This window comes from Haplochromis burtoni, unplaced genomic scaffold (assembly GCF_018398535.1).
Source record: "Haplochromis burtoni strain Fernald_Lab_line unplaced genomic scaffold, NCSU_Asbu1 Contig_80, whole genome shotgun sequence".
NCBI lineage: Eukaryota > Metazoa > Chordata > Actinopteri > Cichliformes > Cichlidae > Haplochromis > Haplochromis burtoni.
Genome location: NW_024582441.1, coordinates 2227903 through 2250457, shown reverse-complemented (window position 1 = coordinate 2250457; position 22555 = coordinate 2227903). Strand labels below are relative to the sequence as shown.

The window sequence follows — 22555 nt, the reverse complement described above, 5'->3', positions numbered from 1 at the left end:
TTGTACATACGATCAAAAAACGAGACTAGGAAGGAAGATAAACCGACACCTGTTTGTCAGCTGTAGTCTGTGCTTTAATAAGCCCAGACATGAGTGAGTGTGTCAGCAAAGAGAGCTGAAATATTAAGCATGTTATGTAATACGACATTGTTTTTGATGTTTGTTACTGTTACTGTTAAAGCATCGAGGTTGTGTTTCATTTACTTTCATGTTAGATTGTTACAGCTGTGATACTCTAAGGGAAGTGAGCTGCAGGGTTGATGACCTGCCGTGTTGGTGAGAATGAAGTTTGGCTCAGTTTAAAAGTACAATGCTGTGAATTAAACTTTGAATGAAAAAAAAATTACAATTTTGAGCAAAAATGCAGATCATGATGCCATGGGCCTTTGCGCAAAAGGGACTAAAACATATCAAGGTTAGCTTACTTATCCATAATGGTATTGTACATGTACATCGCCAATAAAGGGCTATTCTATTCTATAATTGTTTTTTAGGTTAACTTAATAACATGAGGTTAGTAAAACATAACTCATTAACTGAAAACAATTAAGTTAATTTATAATAAAACACGATGAAAAAGCTTGACTTTTAAAATCATTAACCTAAAAAAATGAGGCCAAAATTGCCTTGTTTTGCTATCAGTGCACTAATTGTTCATTTGCCTCAAGAGGCTTTGCCATCTGTACCACATACAGCACCAACTATTACAACTATCATTAGGCTCACTTTAGATAATGATGAAAAATAACTAAAGAAAACAGGAACAAAATAACAAAAAGACGTGCAATTTAAGTTGAATGTAGAGAAGAGAACAGTGTACGGCAAGGTTCAAGTACAAACACTGAGGACAATAATGGGCAAAGACACAATTTTTCTACCTTTGCATTTGTACACCACCGCATTATTATTTCCCTCATTATTTCATGTTAAAAGAAGCCAACATAATATCTGACTTTGGCTCAAAGTGTTGAATTCGCATTAGATAGCTTTTCAATGTCATTTTAAATAGAGCCTGAAGAGCTGTCAGTGCAAGTAATGGAGGCCATCACTGGGCTGAAAAAAGAAAAATAAACCTAGATAAAGAGCAAAAAGTTTAGGCGTGGCCGAATCAAAAATCTGATACATTCTTAAGAAGAATTAAGTCTGTCTTTTGGTGTTGGAGTGGTCAGCTCTGCAACACCAGAGGGCCTGAAAACCCACAGAAGACAAATAAGATGGATAATGACAGATTTTTTTCCATGGTTAACATCTTCACAACATCTAACAAAGTCAAGAACACTCGCGAGGACGTAAGTGTATCTTTGTCAAAGTCTGCAATTACGAGGCGCCTTCATGAATGCAAATACAGAGCATTTACAATAAGCTACAAACTAGTAGTTACACTCAAGAACAAGAAGGCCAGATTAGTATTTTCCACAGAACAAATAAAGAGTCTGTAGATATCTGGAAAATAAATGTTTAAACGGGAAAACTTAGATTCACTTGTGCCAGAGTGAGAGGAAGAAAAATGTAGAGCAAAAAGAAAGAAAGATTCTGACAAATGCTGCAAAATTGATCGGGCAGTGCTTCACAAGTTAATGCTGAAAATACAACCCAAGAAATTCTCAAGGCAAAGAAATGGGTTTATTCTTCACTGGTCAAGTCGGTCACCTAATCTAAACCAAACAGAGCATTCTTTTATTAAATATACCCACAGATAAGAAGCAAGTGAAAGTGACTGCCGCAGAGGCCTGGGAGAGTCCTTTAAAGGAGGAAATGCAGAATTTGATGACATCCATGGATTTCTGACAGTCAATGGCTTGAAGGATTTTCATCCAAGTATTAAAAACAGTCCCTGTATTTCAAATTATGTTAGTCCAATTAATTTTGAGGCTCTGAAAATGAGTGACTTTATATAAAATGTTGCTGTAATCTCTAAACAAATAATGTAATACTCATTAAATGTCTTGTTAAACCACATGAATTGAAGTTTAAAGTACGCACTTCAATCACATCTTGACAGTTTTATTTAAAATCCACTGTGGTGGTGTACAGAGGTTAAATAACACAAATCGACCTAACTATGTGATGGGAGAACTAATGGTGTGCACTTTAAACCTGCTGATAGTCGCAGGCTGCTTATTTTTATCTTCTATTTTTTTGCGCTATGCTAAACTAAGCTAAGCTAACCAGACTCTAGCTTGATGCTACTGTTCTTGTACAGATTTCTATTTCAGCTGTTGATTAAGTATCAGAAAACACCTTAATTGTCATAATATTCATAATGTAAGTTTTGCATGATTCATATTTTCTAATTGATAATCTGCTGGAAGTAAGTGGTCTAACAAAGATGCTACCATGCTGCGTTGTGGAAAGTACTAGACTTTCCATCTTCTACAGCTTGACCCACAGTAATAACCAAAAACTTAATGTGAGTGTAATCCTAAATCCCTGCTCAGTACTCTTTCATCTGAGTTTCAAATTTAAATTGCCTGGAATGAAGTGCTTGAGTGACAAACAGAATTATAGGGCCCTGAAGGGTTTGAGATAAACTGCACTGATAAAGTGTAACAATACTGAAATGCCTGAACTGAAGCATTTTGTTAGCAAAATAATTTTTAAAAGAGATTTTCATCTGACATCAGTGGCATAAACGCAGAGATGTTTTCATCATCTCTGTCATTCATGCAGAAGCTTTGCCCACACATATACACACTCTTAATACACACATGTAAACAGATACACTGTCTCCAATAAAATTCACATTATGCACCACCTGAGACAAACAGAAGACATCTGGGAAAGTAGATTGTGCTAAGTACCCTTCGCAAGGACATTAGGTTAGGCATTAGCCATTAGCTGGACGGTAGCAGAGAGTGAGGAGACTATTACTGGGGACATTAGAGAGAAGGAGGCAACGGAGGCAGACAGCTGCGGTCGACTCACCCTTGGCACGGTGGTCCTCCTCTTTGGGACATTGGCCTCCCTCCCACCACCTCCTCTTTAGTATCTCCAGCCTGTTATTCTCCTGCAGCTGGAGGATGGCCAGTGTGATCTCATCTCTGAATGGAGATCCTGGAAAAAAACAAGAAGGCAGGATAAGAGCAAGTGGTGGGCAAGGTGCAGCATAAGAGACCAGACAGGGGAGAGATTTTTTTTTCAGAAAAAGGGGAAAAACATGAAATGATTAAGTGTTAAAGAGACTAAGCAGAAAAAGAGAATTGCCGCTGCAGCTTGGAGATGGCTAGAAGTGATCTTATGGTGAGAATAAAGAGAGGATTAGTGAGAGATAGACAGCAAGATAACAACTAGACGGACACAGTGGTTCAGCAGCTGGTTGAATAGCATACAAAGTATGCAGCAAACCAGATATGCTGGACCAGATTTCAAGGGTTTAAAGGTTCCGTCTGTGCAAATGACAAATATGTTTTCTTTAGCATAATGGTATTTAGCTGTGAAGATAATCAACAGGCAGCTTTTATTAGACAGGCCTTCTGCACATAAACAGTCTCTATAGAAAGTGTTGACAGTTGTTCAGTGATTATCATGCCTCCTTCGCTAAGTCACTGCTGGAGAACACCGACCTCCCGCCAGAAAAAAAACGATTTCAATCAGGACAACTAATGACTGCAGCAATATAAATTTGGCATCACCTCCCACCACTTTCCCATGCTTCTATGTGGATACACAGAATGCTGGAGGCTGGGAGAGATGCAGCAAGACAAGTAAAGCAGGTACAAGTTATAACGCACAGGACACGAAAAGGTAGAACAGAGGTTATGGTGGGTTGCCAAGCAGCTTGCTGATGAACAGACACCCTAATGAGATTTTAATAGCATATCCTTAAGGAGATCTGTCATCTAATTCCCAGCAAGAAATTATTCAAGTGTAAAAATATCTGCCTATTTCTTTAAATTTAAACAGCCTCTTACCTGGAGGTGAGTGGGATAATATGTTTGGTTCTTATGTCCCTTACAAAGGCTTATTTCACGTCTGTGGTCTTTCCTTCTTTATTCTGTGTCTGCTTTTTCTCTCCATTCCTCCACAGCCTTGGTCAATAATAGACAGTGAGATATGGCTGACCTCTTCATAGGAACAGATTACTGTGATTCAGTGACAATCTCATCTAAGTGCTAAAAAGTGACATCACGAGCGCTGGGCGTGAGTGGAAAAGCAATTAACTGTGTGCACGTTACTTCCATTTGAAATAGCTGCTAATCCCACAGATAAAAAATAAACCGACCACGTACAAGACAATTTTCAGGTCTAATCTCACAAATCACAGACAACTACATGTGTCTATTTAGCATAATTGATCTCATGCTTCTCAAGCTGTCATTTAATGAGGTTTTTTTTTCTTTTTGTCAAATAATTGTATAATTTTAGAAACGAGATAGCTCCTTGTCACTTATGATTAAGCAGCCTGGTCTCTGTTGTAGATGCTCAGTCACAGTATTTCGCTTTATGTGGTACACCTGTTCAACTGCTCATTAATGCAAACATCGAATTAGCTGATGACATGGATGCAACTCAAGTCACAAGTCAGGTACATTAAAGGGGATTTGAAATGTTAACCTGTTGCTTTTTATCAGTTATATTTTAACTTGAACCACTCAGAATAATTAAAACTAAAAATCTGCATGCATAATTTTTTAAAATACTACATCATGTTATTCTTTTAGTTCACAAGCTGTGAAACAGCACTTTTAAAATGCGTCAGCAATGTCTGTAATTATCAAAATGGGAACAGTGTTACATCTCTACTAGCTTCCCAGTTGCTTTTTCATAACTTTATAGATATATTTGGAGTCTTGGAGCAATTAAAAAAGTTATGAGATACATTCTTTTTGTGATGCAGTATTTTTACCTAGTGGCATGCCAATGCCGTAACCCTTGGTGTCCAGCAGGCCTCCAATCTGTGTGAGATTACAGTTCAGGCCACGGTGATATTCGTTCATAGTGCTCTCCATCAGGAAAGCATACTTGGAGTTGACCACACGGGCGATGCCTTCCTCCGTGCTTTTCACAAATACGCTAGGCTGCTTGGAGTTCATGTAGTTCCACATCCGCTGGTAGGTCTGGTACCTTGAGTTCTGCAGAGGAAACAGGAACACAACAACGGCAATTCAGCAGTAATTACAGGTGAATATACAAGTTTCCCCGACAAGAAGGAATATGAAAGAGATGCATTAAAGATAAGCGGGAAGGGAAGTACACACAGGAGAGAAAATCAGGTGTGAACAATGGCAAGCAGAGTAAAAATATCAATAGCAAACAGAGGGAAAAAGCAGTGCGGAGAGTGGAGGGAGAAAAAAGGAAAGTGAAGCAAAGCAACAGATTATTTGCTCACAGCGTAGCTGATGCATCATCTTTCATACAGATGGAAGTAAATCGGCACACAGGAGGTGGTTCAGCACTTAACAAAAAATGGCAAGGTCCAAAACAGGATTAAATGTACAATTACATGTAGTATCTCTTTGTATGGGAGAAGAAAGGAAAAGAGCATAGATGGTAGCATCTGTGTACAACAATGAGATTGTGTATGCGTGTGTGGATTAGGTATTGAGTGGGGTAATGTACTGTGGCAATGAAACTGGCTTATGTAGGCAAACACACACCATTCTTTCTTATATCCGCCATTTGGACGAACACTAGTGACTGAAAAATAAACTCTAACTGGCATTTTGCCATTTACCAACATATAAACAAATACATTTTTTAAACACTCACCTACACACACTCCTCTATACTAACACACCCACACACAAATACAAGACCTACACACACGCACACATGCGCACACCCACACTATGACAAACACAGATGTCAACACAGATGCCGGTAGCGTTCTCATAAGCAAACACAGGCAGTCAGCCACTTAACACAAACACAAACAGCCATAAAGAAAACAAGAGAGAAACTCAGAGACAGAGTGGCAAATATGAGGATAATCGTTCACTCCGTTCTCAGCAATGAAGAGAGAAGCACTGCGGTCCATTACATGTAACACATAGAAAACTTTATGAACAACTATTTCCTGAATTGCTATCAGAGCGATTTAGGGAGTTAGTCAATCCAAACAGCTACACAAACAAATATTTAACACGGATAAAAGCACACATATAATTATTCCCAAATTCCGAACCCAAGCACAACCGGAGCCGCACCATAAAGAAGGTCATGGTGCTCCCGCCGTGGATCGTGCCATACTCGATGTTCGTCTGGTCGGCCAAATCGTCTGGAGACTCAATGGGAACCTCCATCCGCTGGACGGTCAGGAAGGCCGCCAAGTTGGCCGTGTAGGAGGAAATGATGATCAGGGTGAAAGCCCACCTGCAAGGTGGAAAAAAGGCGAGGAAAAAGAGAGATGAAGGGAGAGATAAAGCACCACTGGAGTGGCAACAGTGATCCATCATGGTATTGATAAGCTGCAAAATTCATACATAATACACCAGTTATTTTGGTGAATATCAGTAGAGACACTTTGCTGGGTTTGAGTTAACCCAGCAAAGGAAACACCTGACACATCAGGACGTTTATCAAATTGAACATCTTAGAAAGTGTCACAGTAAAATAGCCCCACTTAATCATTTTCAAATGATAATACACTTCAGTGCAATGATTGTAGCTTCACATCTATTTTCCCATCACTTTAGATACTCCGCACTAATAACATTGAAAATGGGACTTCTTGCATGTCTACAAACTTTATTCAAAGAGAACATCATGTACTGACTATGCTTAACATCTTGCTCACCTCTCTGTAATCTAGCTGTTCCTGTCTTCCTTTATCTCCTCAGCTCTTAGTGGTTATTATTTCGTTCTCTTGTGCCTCTTCTCACATTCACTCTCACTATTGGAGTGCCGTCAGGCTAGTATTTCTGTGAGCTTAGTGAGCTTTTGTCAACTGTTTCCATAAAACGCTGGCACTACGGGACTCAAACAGTTTTTTAATGACACATCCAGTAAAATGTTTAAATGACATTAAAAAATGAACTATTCTCTTGCAGACATGGGCCTTAAAATTGTATTCACCATTTTTTTTTTTTAAATATACCGTATACTCAAAATAGTTAACAAGGAAAATCATGTATTGTTTGGACCCTGATTATCTGGTGATTATAAAGTATTAACATGTGTTAATAAAAATGGTTAGTAATGGATAAAATACTGGTTTATTTTGCCTCACAGGAACCTTACTAAGGCATAATTTATTAGTTTAAACAACTCAACACCCCAAAGTCACATCAAGCGTCAGACTCCTTGAAGCACAGGCTGAGGAGGAGGAGTGGCAGCAATCTGTCACTCTAGGTTATCAATCAACTAAAAATTAATTCAAAAGCTTTACTCCTAACCTTGCACACCTTAATTGGAAAATACAAGAAAACTGTTTTATTTGTAGTCATCCATCGTCCACTTGGCCCTCTTTATAGCATTCGGTTCTCATTTCTGTTAAAATAATTATAATGGGTGATCATTCATGTAGATGCTGAAAATGACAGCCTCAACATTTAATTTAATTTATGATTAGATTCAATTTTCTTCTCTCAAAATGTAAATGAGCTCACTCACTGTTTTAATCACACTCTGGCTTTTGTCCTGACTTATAGCACAGAAACTGAACCTTGAGCAGTATCCCCTGAAAACCCTCCTTTTGTTTTAATAACACTTAATAAAACTTAGTGCGTTAAATAATAATGGACTACAGAGCACTGGAAAACAAATTCAGTGCACTGCATGTCTTTTGGAAAGTGCTGTAACAAAATATAAAGAAGTGCTTTCTTCTTTGTTATCTTCTTTAATGCTTTGTAACAACACAATGCAGAACAGCTACCCAAAATTTACTCCCAGAGCTTAATTATCTTGTTAATATCCTCACTGTGTATGGCCCTGATTACCGTGGCTCCTCTGTAAAGAAACCAACAAATCAGAGATGCTTGACTCCCTGCTATAACCCACAAACATACGCTTTAAAACAGATAACTCAGCTAAAGAGCTCACTAATCTAGAAAATCTTCACTTTGCATGGAAACACAGTTTGTTGCTCTATAAAAAGCCCTCTGTAAAGCTATTTGTCACAGATTGAGTAAAACAGGAAAATTCCAACCCTTCTTTTAAGCACTGTAGCCAATACTATGGATATTTATTTAGACTTTTTCTCTTGTAACAATCTTTCTAAAATAACTTCAGTCATTTCGTCCTTTAAACCATCAACATCTCTGTCAGTCTTCATTCTTACAAGGCTTTCAAAGAGGTCTTACCATTAATTAAAGCTACAATTCTAAATATGATTAATTTAGCTCTATCAATAGGCTACGTACTACAGTAATAGTAATTAAACCTCTACTTAAAAGCCACCACTTGATCCACCTGTCTTAGATAATTATAGACCAATCTTCAACGTTCCTCTTTTCAAAATCCTTGAAAGAATAGTTGTAAAACAGTTAACTGATCATCTGCAGAGGAATGGTTTATTTGAATTTTTTTATTTGAGTTTCAGTCAAGATTCAGAATTCATCACAGCACAGAAACAGCATTAGTGAAAGTTACAAATGATATTCTTATAACAGTGGACTCATCTCTGTGCTCGTCAGTGCAGCATTTTATACTGTTGACCACAAACTTTTATTACAGAGATCTGAGCCCACCTTTGCTATTATATACTCTTAGACATTGCTATTAGAAGATATAGCATACATTTGCATTGCTATTTAGATTAAGTCAGATAATACAAATCAAGTAGTTAAACTATAGGCATGTCTTAAAGACACAAAGGCGTGAATGATCTCCTAATTCCTGCATCTAAATTGCACTTAGTCCAAAAAATATTAGAAGCATGTCTAACCAGATACTCAGGATGGCATTATCTTGACTTCCAGTAACACTCATTTTTGACCATTTCTTTCCTTCAGGGCACATATTAAACAAACATGTAGATCTTATCTGTTCATCTCTAAAATTAAAATATCCTGGCTAAGTGATGCTGAAGAATTATTCATGTACTTATAAATTCATCATTGTCATGTTTCTCAAGAAGTTCTCTAAAAATCCCCAGTTAATGCAAACCCCTTCAGTATGAGCACTAAGAGAGATCCGAAAAAAGTTTATAATTCTCCAATACCACCTTCTGTTCACTGGCTCCCTATTTAATTCAGAATTTAATTTAAAATCTCCCATCATAAAAGGCCCCATTATATCTTAAAGACCACATAATTTCATATTGTAACAGAGCACTTTGCTCTCAGACAGCTGGCTTTCTTGTGGTTCCTGGTTTTTAAAAGTAGAATGGGAGGCAAGCCCTTCAGCTTTCAGGCCTCTCCTCTTTGGGACCAGTTCCCAGTTTGGATTCAGGAGACAGACACCCTCTCTACTTTGAAGATTAGACTGAAAATTTGCCTTTTGGCTAAAGGTTATAGTTAAGGCTGGATCAGGGCGCCCTGATCCATCCCTTGGTTATGGTGCAATAGGTTCAGACTGCTGCAGGACTTTCTGTGATGCACTGAGTATTTCTTCTCCATTTTCCATTTCTTTTCACTTTCCGTGTGTATTCAGCAAATCAAATTTGGTTTGCAATCTCTCCTAGTCTGTGTTTTTTCCTGTCTCCCTGTGTTCTCTTTCCCCTCAACCCCGAGCCATCGCGGCAGCCTTCCTGAGCCCAACTCTGCTAAAGATTCCCTTCCCAATATCACAAAGTTCATGCTCACAGGGAGTCATTTGATTACTATGATCTTCTCCAAAATACTGTATGGATTTTAACTTACAGTATAAAACCCCTTGAGATGTCTGATGTAGTGATTTGGTGATATACAAATTAACTTTAAATGAATTAAATAATGAACTTTACTAATATTGTATTATTTTCCTATTATCTTCACTGCTTCTACTGTTCAGTAGTTACTGTTTTGTGGTGGGGGTTTGTGTTTAGCAAAAACCCATGCAAGCATCAGCTATTCTGCTCGCTTAGTCTCTGTGGGTAACAACCCATTTTTATGCAGCCTTCTGGTGCAGCCAGTGTTCTAGGTTTTGGTGCTTATCAGTGTTTTATAAATCAGATACGTTTTAAAAAGCTAAATCATCATCATAGCTATGATTGCTAATGGTTTCTAGATCGAATGATGGGAAAGGTAAATCCTGTTTTGTTCTCCACACAAACTACTGACCTATGCGCAACCAAATCCTGTTCAAATATAATTGATAGCTTGCATTTGGCAACATGTAAAATGTATTAGAACATCATACAGTACCTTTTACACAATTTCTCAAAAGTCTGATAAAAAAAAGGCAAAAATCCCCTCAAGAAAAATACTCTTTGAATGCTGCTTTGAATAATAATCTGTGCCTGTGTTATAAAAAGAGAAAATCAATAAAGTAGCTGACTCCTTCTTCCTCACTCACTTCCACATCCAGCCGCGTCTTAAATTTATATTGTAGAAACTTTTCCCTTCAGCGGAGGAATCCGTAATCAGCCTACTAAAGTCAACTCAGTATAAACAGCTTTCTAAACAGTGAAGGACAAACTTACGAGTGAAGAGACAATGAATGCAAGACATATTTCTGAGTAGGTGTGGACTTTATACTGGTTGACAAACACAAACAAATGCATTGTAATCATACTATAACTTACCACACTCCACTAACACATCTGGTGGATAAGGCTCTGGGCATTATTTCTGATCCCTGCTGCATGAAGCCTCCAACAGGGAACCACAAGCTGTTTCCCAGAGTGTACTGGTTTTCCAGCATGTCTCTGCGCTCTCGAAGACATGGGTGAGGATTGTACCACTCGTAGGGGCTTAACCTGATGCGAAAAATAAAGGTAAAGTAAGATGACCTCGAGGACAAGCTGCAACACAGTAATGTACCTCTGTCACATCACTCAAGTCATCTCCAATCAGTCACTCGACCTTTGTCAAAACTGTCTGCGGTAGGTTGCATAAGGTAAGAAATTTCAATATGTGACAGGTGACTTGTGTTCAACAAGATAAAAAATGATGGAGCTCTGATGTGAACTGCAGACAATCAGTACAGTGTGTGATGTAATGCACTGACCTTGCAGCCAGGAACAGCACACAGCTGACAGCCAGGTAGGCGAGCAACATGAAGAGCCAGACGGCTGGAGAGAAGGGATCGAGAAAGGAGAAATAACCGGGCTTCCGACCCTGGTGCATAGAAGAGAAGAAAGAGAAGTAGAAAGCTGTAGAAGCAGAGACAGATGGTGACTAATGGACATACAGGAAGCTACAATCTGTTAGAAAACAAGGTCTCAATGTCTCAGTTGTCAGGGAGAGTCCCCTTTGCACCACAGGAGGGCAGTGTCCTTCACTGCACTTTGATACTAAAGTCTGCAGTGCTTTGATACACTAATGCTACAATCCATAAACACTCTGTTTCACAATGCCTGGTGCTGAAGCATACTTGGCTTAGATCCAAAGCCTCATTAGCAATGTAAAGCTGTTGCCCAGTTACAGCACACTGACTTATTGAGCAATATGAATTATACCTATAAATTTCAGTGTGGACTTAGTGGATGAAGCCTGCAGGATACTGCAGACATACAATCATCAGCTTCGAAGATAAGATTCCTTAAGCCTCATTTTTAACAAGTGCAAGTTGTCGTTCTCTGTATGACCCAGTTGGCAATAAAGCAGTGAAGGTAAAAGAAATAAAATCCAGCACAAGATCTGTAGCGAGTATCAGCCAGTGTGTGCACAGGCCTAGATAACACCCTCACCAGTTGAACTCTGTACAAGATGCTGATCCCCAGGGTCATGAACGGCTTAGAAAAGTCGATAACTTTCTCTCTTTCTGATGTGATGGTGAAACCTGCCACGGCCAGGTCTGCTTTCTGGAAGATTTGTGAAGATAGATTTGTGGAAAGAGAGCGAGAGAGAGAGAGAAAGTGAATGAGAGGCAAGAAAAAAACAACAACAAATGGTCAGGTAGGAGTGCAAAATAGACGGACTAATGTAGCACTCTTCTTGTTCAAAATGTTTATTTGAATGATGAAAAATTAAAAGTTTGACTATGCACTTGAAAATACATTTGCAGAAACATACAGAAGTGCACTCTGCCTCACACCCATTACCCACCATAAAAATGAGGCTAATTGCGAGTAAGCACTGGGTGACTGGTCTTTCCACCTGTATAAAACCTTGCAGGTCTCTGGTTGCGCTGCCACCTCTCCATCTCTTCCATTAAAAGCTAATTGATGAACATGGACCGCTAATTAGAGCTGAGTGATCAGGCAGTGGGGAGGGCAGGGAGAGAGGAAGCGTGGAGAGCTGGGGGAGCACCAGTGTGGCATGCCCCACATGGGGACCACAGCCTGGTAATTGAAGTATACCGTATGGTAATTAAGCAGAGAGGGGCTCTCATTAGCCTGCCTCAACCAGAGTGTCTATCAGAGGCACACTAGGCCTGGACAGAAAGAAAGGGGGGGGGGGTGTTACAGAGAGGAAAGATGGTGCAGACAATTTTTAGGCAATGTTACCACTCTCTTTTGGGGAATTATCAAGTCAGCTTTTGTCCTAGATAAGAGTCTTACTCCCCTCTGAGGGCAATTTGAAACATGGGAAGTTACAGCAGAGTTGTGGTTTGGGGCTACAGAGCAAGTGTGAGTGTGTGTGTCTGGTGTGGCAGTGTGTGCATACATAGTTGTGTGTTCATTATACGCCTCCTTTTGTAGGGAAACTGCTTAGAATATTAGTGCATGTTTCTGTGTTTCTGGAGTGTGCATGTGCATGTGTCTGTGTTTGTGTGTGTGTAACACTTGGAGAGGGAGTGAGAGTACTCACCCTGTTGATTAGCTCTCCAACCATGCCAGTCCAAGAGCCGTTGGGCTCTGGGGCCCCATACAGGCCATCATCCACCAGCTTGATCTTGAAGGAGAATTTCAAGATGTCTGCCAGTTCCCTCAGCATGTCAACGCAGAAGCCCTCATACTGGTCATTTCCCTGGAAGTCTTGGTAGTTGTCTTTACGCATCACATATGGGTTCTCCTGAACATGAGGGACACATGACGAGGTCTCAGTCCAAAACTATAAATATCTGCTTGATCAGAGATTATTTGCTAGATTAAAGCAATGGCTTGAAAGTTTGGGGGAATATGCTTATTTGCTTTCTGGCATGAAGACACACAAAAAAGGAAAAAAGTTAGAGTGTCAAGTCAGGACCACTACAGCCAAAGGGAGATTTATATTTCTATCTGCAGGATTTTATGTTTGATGACATAGCTCTGTTGTGGGATATCGCCATCCTTCATACACATATGTGGAACGTCAGAGGCCCGCAGAGCAGCAGCAAGAACCTCAGCACAAAACAAAGCAGGCATCAAAGAAGAAAGATACAGCGCTGATTATGTCAGATATAGCATGAAAGAAAAAGAGGATTTGCTGAGGATTGGTCTGCAGGCTTCAATGGCGTGCCCTGAATGAAATAGCCAATTGGATGTGTAGGAGGGTGTCAGGTGAACAGTAGAGCCAAAGAGGGCCAGCACTGAGATCAGCTGATCTGCCTGGATCAGAGCTGAGTTCACAAAAATAAAAGACAGCTAAGCAAAAGGCCGGAAACACGATGAAACTCGTAATGAGTTTCACCTACAACTCATTCAAAGTTCACTTATATTGAGGTTTATGCAGAAAGATGACCACTGACAACATAATGTTAACTTATCTGCTATTTTGGTGTGACAATAATGGTGACAATGAAGGATCAAGTGAGTAAGCCCACAGTCACTTGGGCCTAGACCATATGGCAACCACCAGATGAGGGAAAATGAGTATTCCCTGATTCTCTTTGGCTCTCGGAGGAGGCAGACGCATCTTTCCCCCTCTCCCTCTCTTATCTTCCCTGCTGCTGCTTCTATGTGTTTGTCTAGTCTCGTCTAACTCTAACCCTCAAAGAGTTTCTCAGTCTTGTTCTCTAAAACCTAAAGAATGATGGATTTGATCAACTGGTCCCGTAACGGAATTGACACCCTGCTGGGCTTGGGAGAGCCCGATTGTCCTGCAGAGACATTTGCTGCCGGATACTCGATGGTCGGTTGCGTCGTGTGTCTGGCGGCACTCTTGATGGAGGACAATGAACGACATCTACCAATTTGGAACCACAATAACAGAGTTCGGGCTGATTGAAGCTAGCTTGGACCTGCTTGGTCTTGCTTATCAAAGAACAGGAAGCGGCTACAGCTGTTCAAAATCCCATAAGGCTGGCCGACATGATAGACGATTGGCAGGGGTGTGAGTACTCAGACTGAGTTTTGAACACAATATGGATAAGATCTTGGAGAAGAACAACGGGAATTGAGATAATTGGTGACCAGTAATGGACATTAGACCAACTGTAAAAATTGGATGCAGTTGTTCGCACTAAACTCAAACATTCACCATCTCCACTCATGCAGCCCCCCTGGCGCCAGCTGAAGGCCTGCCAAGGTTGAAGCTGACTGGAACAACAAATTCTTCCCATGATAACAGGATTGTTGTCAGAACTCTTTGTACCTCCTTCAAGGCCACCTGGGTCCACTGGACACTGTTGACCTTCGCTTAACCGGACGTGGTGACACTTCCTCTCAGCTGAACACGGACAAAACATGCACACTGATACTGATACGCCCTCACTATCACCCTCCCTACCCCGAATCCAACGCCTCCTCCCATACTTACCTCCCATCCGATGTGGACACCGGATCAGCTGGAGGCGCAATCGAAGATTGCAGCGGTCCCAGATCAGCTGTACACACTGGAATACTCTCCCATGTTGCTTGTCTGTGTTTTATTGTGCTATGGTGTGTTGATACCTGTGCATTCCTGTATTATCCTTTTGTGTTACACATTTTGAGGGTTTTTTTCCCTTGCTACCTAGCCTGACCTGTCTCCCCAATGTGATGTTTGTGTATTGTATGTACGGTCGGCAAGGTCTGTCATCTCAGCTGTGGGCAACTGCAACTGACAAATAAAGGCTATCTCATCATCTCATCTCATTTTCAAGTGGTTGCTAGAAGTTGCCAAATCACCAAACCCAGCTCAACTTGCATTCTGCTGCAGTTGTAGTTCGCATGGAAGTGACGGACGTCCTACAAACACAGTACAGCTACTCTCCAAGCTGTAGTGAAACTGAAAAGTGGATGCAAGCTGGAAATGGAGTAAAAGTTGTGCCCTTTGAAACACGCTAACTGCAGTGCTGAGGCAAAACTTTTTACTTTGAAGGCAAGCCATCTCTATTTCTGGTTTGTGTCACGCTTTATCAAGCTGTACTACCGCTTGGTGAGTACAGTACTAGCAAGTATGTGAAAAGCTACAGGCATCCATGGCAACCTGTTAAGAAACAAAGTAATTGCTAGAAAGTTTTTGGCGCACCATCTTCTTTGCAACCAATTTCATCCAGCAAAGTCCAGAAACCTACAGGAACTACAGTACAGGCAACCAGTCTGGTAATACAGGTTTCCCTAGCAACCAGTAGCTTTCTCACATCCAGTATGGTGGCGTAATGTGTCCATGATGTCATGTGAGAAACCTCAATACTTTGCAGTGTTTGCGCTATGCTATTCTGCGCTAACTGGCTTTATATTTACTCCACAGTCACGTATGGTATTGTGTTCTTCGCAACAAGCCAAATAACCATTTTTCCAGCGACATGGGAATGCCAGCACTTTTCTATTAGGGAATCACAGACAATTTTGTAAAAGCCTGAATTTGTGTCTTCAAAGATAACTCTGGCAGTCTTTTCAAATTAAAGGCACTTAAAAGAGAAGACATTTAACATCGTAATCGTTTTACTTATCAAAAGGTGCATTAGTTAGTTTTTCCTAACTGAAAAGGCTAGAAAGCTTTTTTTAGAGACATGGCACAAAAGAACAATACACAGATGCATCTTGGGAATTTTAGAGTTGTTGTTCTTGGAGCTTGCCCACTGCTAAAAGTCAAGATATCTCAGCTTGAGCAGAATCAATTTAGACCATTTTTATCTCCCTCTTGTGAGTCCCCTACAGTTATGGAAGTCCAATACTAAATTGGTTTAAAAGACATAAATTGGATTGTGGAAGATAGCTACAGACATAGGTAAGGGTAGAAAAAAACATTCAGTAACCACTGTCTAGCCACGAAATGGATCGACGCAGAAAAACCAGGGTATCAAGGGAAGGCAGGCGGTGTTCTTGCAGATCTGAGCAGTGCGCCAAATGTATTGACATAAAAAAAAAAACAACAACAATTGTTTCATAAAGCTTGCATCATGTGTCTAAACCAGCCCAAACCCTCTAACACACAAACAACAGTGAATTTGTCTACATCTTGGGAGAATACAGCAAAATGGCTTTTTCTTTACTGCTAAACATCTTCATATCTGACACTACCCAAGAAACAGAAACAAGATGTTTTCTTTCCCTTTCCTTTTTTTGTTCTTTCTTGTTTTGTCCTAAAGCTCGAGCTGCTTCAGATGTTTTCCATGTTTATTTTTAATTTCCCCCATAAACGGCGTAATGTTCGCCGTTATGAAATTTGGCTTCAACACTTACGCATCATCAACAATCAACAGACTGATTTAGAAAAGGCTAATTAGCTAACACAGTGTGCTATCACAGGATGTTAACAGTATTTTAGGATTCAGTGAATTTGAATCTATCTTTCTGGGTGTTTCTTTCACAGCTCTACACCAACCTGTAGATATCAATCATATGTCCAAACCCTACAAGGAGACAGCTTATTGGGTTTGGACATAATCAGTAGACCAGGACTGTAGCAGTCTGGTTTTTAGTTACACATCTCCCTCGGTGATCTGTCAGTTTCTATGACAGTTACAGCGGCGACAGCAAAATTATCAGAAACAGACCACAACACAGCACGAGCTCCGGCACAGCCTGCGAAGCAACAAAAAAACAACTCTGATCTCACTAATGTGGAGCGTCAGAGAGCAGCCGTGACCTTACCAGTATGGTGGTGACAATGAGGGTCTTGTTTGCCAGCGTCTCTGAGACATTAATATCCAGACTGGTGGAGTTCATTGCCAGGGTGTTGTTTGAGTACCAGATACCGATCTAACATGAAGAAGAAGCGTGACAAAAAATAAGCTGTTATTGTTAGATAAATAATATACAGCAGCTGTTTTATTGTTAAAAACACCTTTTGCACGTTTCATGTTTTGGGACTTGGGCTCCGCACTGTTAGATTCTGCATATGCATAACGAGTTAATTGTTCCCCACGGAGCCGTATATGTACTCGCAGTACTATGCACCACTTTGGGAAAAAAAGCTCCTGTTTATAAGCAGAGCAATGAGCTGGGACAAGATGGCAAAGGCGGTAATGAAAGGCATTCATGATCAGAAGTTCCACTGTAATTTTTTTTTTCCCTTACGCACACCTTTTTTAAATTGCATAAATACTGTTCCCATATTTCCATTTTATGGAGACTGTAAAGTCACTTAGGTACATAAGTGTGTGATTATGACCTAACCAATCCGCTGGGTGGAAAAGCAGCTCGCAGAGGCATTTCTTCAGGAGATATTACTGTACATCTTTCAATAGGTCAAAGAAGAGGTAATGACTCCACAGACAGAATCACAGCTTTCCTGTGACACTCTTTATCCTGCCCTGACATTTAAGAGGAGTTTTTTTTATCTGTGATCCACCGCTGCCTGCCTGGAGTGTGGGTGCCGCTGTGCAGAGAGGGGGGAGGAGCAGAGTTAAAATGTTCATTACCTCGAGTTAACACTCAACTAAGTAAAAGTCTATCTCTAAGTATATGTAGCAGGTGGCATTTTGTGTTAACATGGAAAACAGCTGGCCAAGTGCAGAGCCCAGGAAGACATTAAGAGGAGGTGAAAAAGAAGTGTTTCCTCCAGCCAATGAACTGCAGCGTAATTCCCCCTCAGTCGGAGGCTGCAGTGGTGTGTATACTTCATTTAGTGAATGCAGGTGGAATGCACTTAGATTTCCACCTGCCCTCACCTTTCCTTCTAGCTTACTCATGTGGACTGCATTGTCACAATAATGTACCAAAATGCTCCTGAACACCTCATTTGCTGCTGGGCCTGCCAACAGTTTGGTAGCATTGTCCAACTAGCCTAAACTAATCTGCTGTGGCCTGTGCTTGACTAGTTCAAGAGATCAAACTCGAAGCATGAGACTTTAAAAAGTCATTTTTATTATTATTACAAATTCAGCAATTAAAAAAAACACTATTGCTCAATTATATTCACTGTCAAGTAAACACAGTGTTTTTCCTGCTACACATTGCTGTGTATCATCCACAATACTCAGTGTTTGCTTTCCAATAACTATATCTACACACTGCCAGTCAAATAAAGTTAAAGCAGGGGCACATTAAATATATGTTTTCACTTTTAGCATTAATTAGTTTGTTCCCATATTCTGGCTTTAAATGCTGATTAGAGTGTGCTGCTAAATGGTGCCTTCACTTGTTCCTGTGATTTAGAGCCACCGTGCCGCCCCTTTGAGCATGTCTCTGTTCGAGAGGACGGTTGTAGTTTGGTGCACACTGCTTGTCAGTGAATTCTAGTCTCTTTGAAGTTTTGTAATCTGTTGCTGCACCCTGGAGACCGTGCCAATGGTGAACCTGTTTTCTCTGCTCATTGATATTCCTTCTACCACAGTTAAGGCTACACTTTGTTTAGAAAAACTATTCTGTACTCTTGGTTTGTTTAGAGTAGGAAAGGGAGCACAGAATTCATTTTTTCTTCATTTTAACAAGACAAGTTAGGTAGGTTTTGACACTTCTGTTAAGAGTGTGCTTTTTGTTTTAATTGTTTTAATTGAGTGTCCCCCGAGTTCTCCACATGAGCTGTGCTTTATTTGCATTTCACTGTGAAAACTTAGCTCATTAAAATTGCTAACTTCAGTTCTACTCCTGTCCAACATGGCCGTACTGTGAAGGTACATTTCTGTTGAAAGGGAATGGGAGATGATATTGATTCATGGCCCAGCCTTTAATGTACTCAAACCTATCTGATTGTTAGACTACACCTACACCTCTGATCCATTTCTGTGAAAAAAGATGAGCACAAGATTTTCAAGGAACCATCATTGATCACATTAGTGTAGCTTATTGCAAGCTACAATCCAGCTCAGAGTTCAATTAAGGACAGAGTCCAAATCAAATACGGATTAAAACTAAGCCTAAAGCAAATCCAGTTCTATACGAGACAAAAACAAACACCAGAGCAGAGCTGCACACCTGTCTGCTGTGCACTGAGCTTAAGGCAAATATCAAACACAGATTTTTGCAAACCAATGTCAAGCTATTGTTTGTAAACATAAAAAGAAAATAAATGTGTCGTTTATGACACAGAGGTTTTATATTTTTAGATCAGAAAACAAATAATCGAGCAAATCTTTAGGAAAATAGCTCCCGTGCTTTAACACTCCACATTTGTAATCAGTGAAATGTAGATTTAATTCAAACTGAAACCACTGTTCAAACATGAGCCGCACCTCAGATAAAACGTATATCACAGAGTAAAGATATGGTTGCTATCAGTGGAGTTTGTGATGAAGCTGACCTCGTGTTAAACGCCGCTGCAGGCTTTCTGAAATGAGACAAGTGACCTGTAACTAACCCAGAACCTGAGGGCAATGTGACCTGGCTGCTGCATGATAGCAGGTGACTTCTGACCTCTTTGTGGCCTCCTCTGTGTTTCTCCAGGATCCGCAGGGTGTAGTTGGTCCTCTGACCTTTGCTGTTAAACTCCACTCGCCCTGTCAAACCATCGTACTCCACCTGGCAGGTAGACAGAGAGTGAGGTGAGGAAGTATGACAGAAGCATGAAGGAGAGAAGGAAAGGTAAGAAAAACAGAGAGTGGAGAACACAGAAAACATGAAAAGATGTAGAGAAATAAACTAAGCCAGCATTCTGCATTAAGCAAACATACTTCTTCTCACTAGCGGTCATGGTTAGACAGAAAGTATCACCAGTGATCAGGAGGAAAGAGAGGGAAAAAGACTAAGACAGGCAGAGAAAGCATCTGAGGCTGGACTAGACAAGGATGATCAGTTTTGGATCAACTAGGAGAAACTGACTGACGAGAGGCTCAGGCAGAGCAGCAGAGAGGGTCAAGAGCTCTCTAATAAGACTCAGACCTGCAGCTCACAGCTCAGCTCCCTCTCTTCAAAAGCCAGGTGCTGGCACAGTAAGCGAGAACTATGATGAATGGCGCAGCGCTGAAGATGGAGCACACCATGATGTTGACTAACAAAGACAGATGTCGGGCCGGTGGGGCGGGGGCAGTGAGAGATGAGACTCGAGCTGCCTTGACAACAGGTCGTCGATGAGAGAAACAGACGACCAGCGATGGGAGATGACAAAGAACAACAAAACACAGAGGTTACATGCAACATGAGATGAGGATGATACACATTTCAGCTGTACTCTTCTCATTTATCAATATTTCAGTTAAAAGAAAACTAAACAAAATGACGAGTCATGAATAATTATGAGTCTTTTCTGAACACATGCTGCTAATGCAATCCCCTCTCAAGTGGTAGCATCTTTGCTTTTCTCTGCTTTTAATCACTATGAAGAGGAGAAGCCATCATTTTTATCTGTCTGTTTCTTTTGTGTGTCTTTATGGTAAAATGTGATCTTGACGGTGTAGAAACTACTGTGGCGTGTCTTTATACTACACCTATGTTTGGAGATTGAATAAGTCTATTTATTGGATTTTTCATTCAGTTTCTTTATATGCTACAAAGTACCAAGTTTTTGTAGCGAGTTTTTGGAGAATTTTGTAATTGTGGGTCTTTACACAAACACAGAGGCTTTTAAATCAAACATTCAATACGTGACTGAAGTGCAGACTTTCAGCTTTAATTCAAGGAGTTTAAATAAGTATTACATTAACATTTTCAGAGGTCCAAAGGTAACTGGATGCTTGACAAGCAGTTTTCATAGCCAGATGAGCCGTGTTCCTTTGACAAGTTAAGCAGATAAAAGTGGAGGTTGATTGTAGTTTTTATCCGTTTTCTTGAACTCTCAGTATGAGGTCCAACGAGATGCCAATGCAAGTCAGAGAGGTGATCTGAAAAAGCATCTTTCTTTGGCCATAATTTACATCTAATGTGTGTATGGAAGAGTGTTTGTATTAATGAATGCAAGACCGAGTGTTTGACTATGTGTCTGTATGCTACAACATTCATATTTATCTTTAATTCATGGTTTTTATTCGAACTGTGAAACACTTTGCAACGGTAAAAAGTGCTATAAAATAGCTATTATTGTCATTATTGTTTTTATTACTATTATCATTATTAATAATAGGCCTGAAAGACAGATAAAGTAGATGAGCATATTTTTTCCTTGGTTAAGAAAAGCAACTTCACAACATCAAACCAATCAAGAACACTCTTGAGGAAATAGCCGTGTCATTATCAAAGACAGAATCAAGAGAGACCTTTGTGAGGGTTTACAACAAGCTGCAAACTACTGGTTACACTCAAGAACAACAAGGCAAGATTGGAGAGAAAACATCTGAAAGAGTTTGGTTTGAAAACCATTCTACAGACTGATGAAACATGAAGAACTTGTTTCATCAGTATTGAAGAGAGAAACAGCTCATCATCTGAAGCATACGACATGAGCATGCATGGCTGCCATGGGAACCACATTATTGGTGTTTATCGATAATGTTACTGCAGATAGAAGTAGCAGGATGAATTCTGAAGTGTACAGGGCTACGCTCTCTGCTCAGATTCAGCCTAATGCTGCAAAACTGATTGAACGGTCCTTCACTGCGCAAATGGATAATGACCCGAAGCAAACTGCAAAAGCATCCCAAGAGTTTCCAAGGCAAAGAAATGGGATATTTGTGAGTAGCCAAGTCTCCAAATCTCGTGATCACAGGTCATCAGAGCAGTGTTTCAGTCACTGAAGGTAAAACCAAGTGCAGGGAGCCCCACAAACAAGCAGCAAGTGTAGGTGGCTCCAGATAAACCATGGCAGAGCATCCCGGGAGAGGAAACACAGCATTTGATGATGTCCATGGGTTCCAGATATCTGGGAGTCAAAGGATTTTCAGCCATGTATTAAAAGCAATTCTCAAATTTGAAATTGTGTTATTTGATCCAATTATTTTTAAGCCTCTGAACAAGGGGAACTGTGTTTGACAGTGTCTGTAATTCCTAAACAATTAATGTGACATTTGTGTTAAGCCCTGTGAATTAAAGCTTAAAGTCTATACTTCAATCACATTTTAATTGTTTGAATTAAAATCCACTGTGGCGGTGTACAAAGACACAATCACAAGAATTGTGTTATTGTCCAAATACTTATCAAACTAACTGCTTGTTGTTGTTTTTCCCCTGGGAGTCTGTTTTTCTCTGTGTGTGTTCTCCAAATGTAGTCCTGGAGAACTCAGCTCTAGCAGAAAACATCATAAAGGAGGTTTTGAATAATTTGTCCAACACTGTAACCTAGTTACAGGCACAAAATATGACAGGTGTGTGTCTGAGATCAAAATCCACATCGTGAGCAGCGAGTGGGGTGGATCATTAACGCGCTGATGGGAGCGGCAGATGGTCACAAAATGATATTTCATTTTTGCTAACCAACATTCCCAAACATTAAGA

General features: G+C 40.3%; 1 protein-coding gene across 5 annotated transcripts in view; it reads right to left on the bottom strand.

Annotated features, from left to right (window-relative positions):
* grik5 (glutamate receptor, ionotropic, kainate 5) overlaps positions 1-22555 on the bottom strand; it is a 110380-nt gene that overhangs the window by 17366 nt on the left and 70459 nt on the right. For all 5 annotated transcript variants that reach the window (XM_005925138.3, XM_005925137.3, XM_014334441.2 and 2 more), the window contains exons 12-20: positions 19607-19711; positions 16904-17011; positions 12774-12977; positions 11711-11824; positions 11029-11138; positions 10604-10777; positions 6147-6312; positions 4847-5072; positions 2926-3054 (exon numbers count right to left, since the gene is read on the bottom strand). In XM_005925138.3, coding sequence (XP_005925200.1) covers positions 2926-3054; positions 4847-5072; positions 6147-6312; positions 10604-10777; positions 11029-11138; positions 11711-11824; positions 12774-12977; positions 16904-17011; positions 19607-19711 — 1336 coding nt within the window. The remainder of the gene's footprint in view (positions 1-2925; positions 3055-4846; positions 5073-6146; positions 6313-10603; positions 10778-11028; positions 11139-11710; positions 11825-12773; positions 12978-16903; positions 17012-19606; positions 19712-22555) is intronic.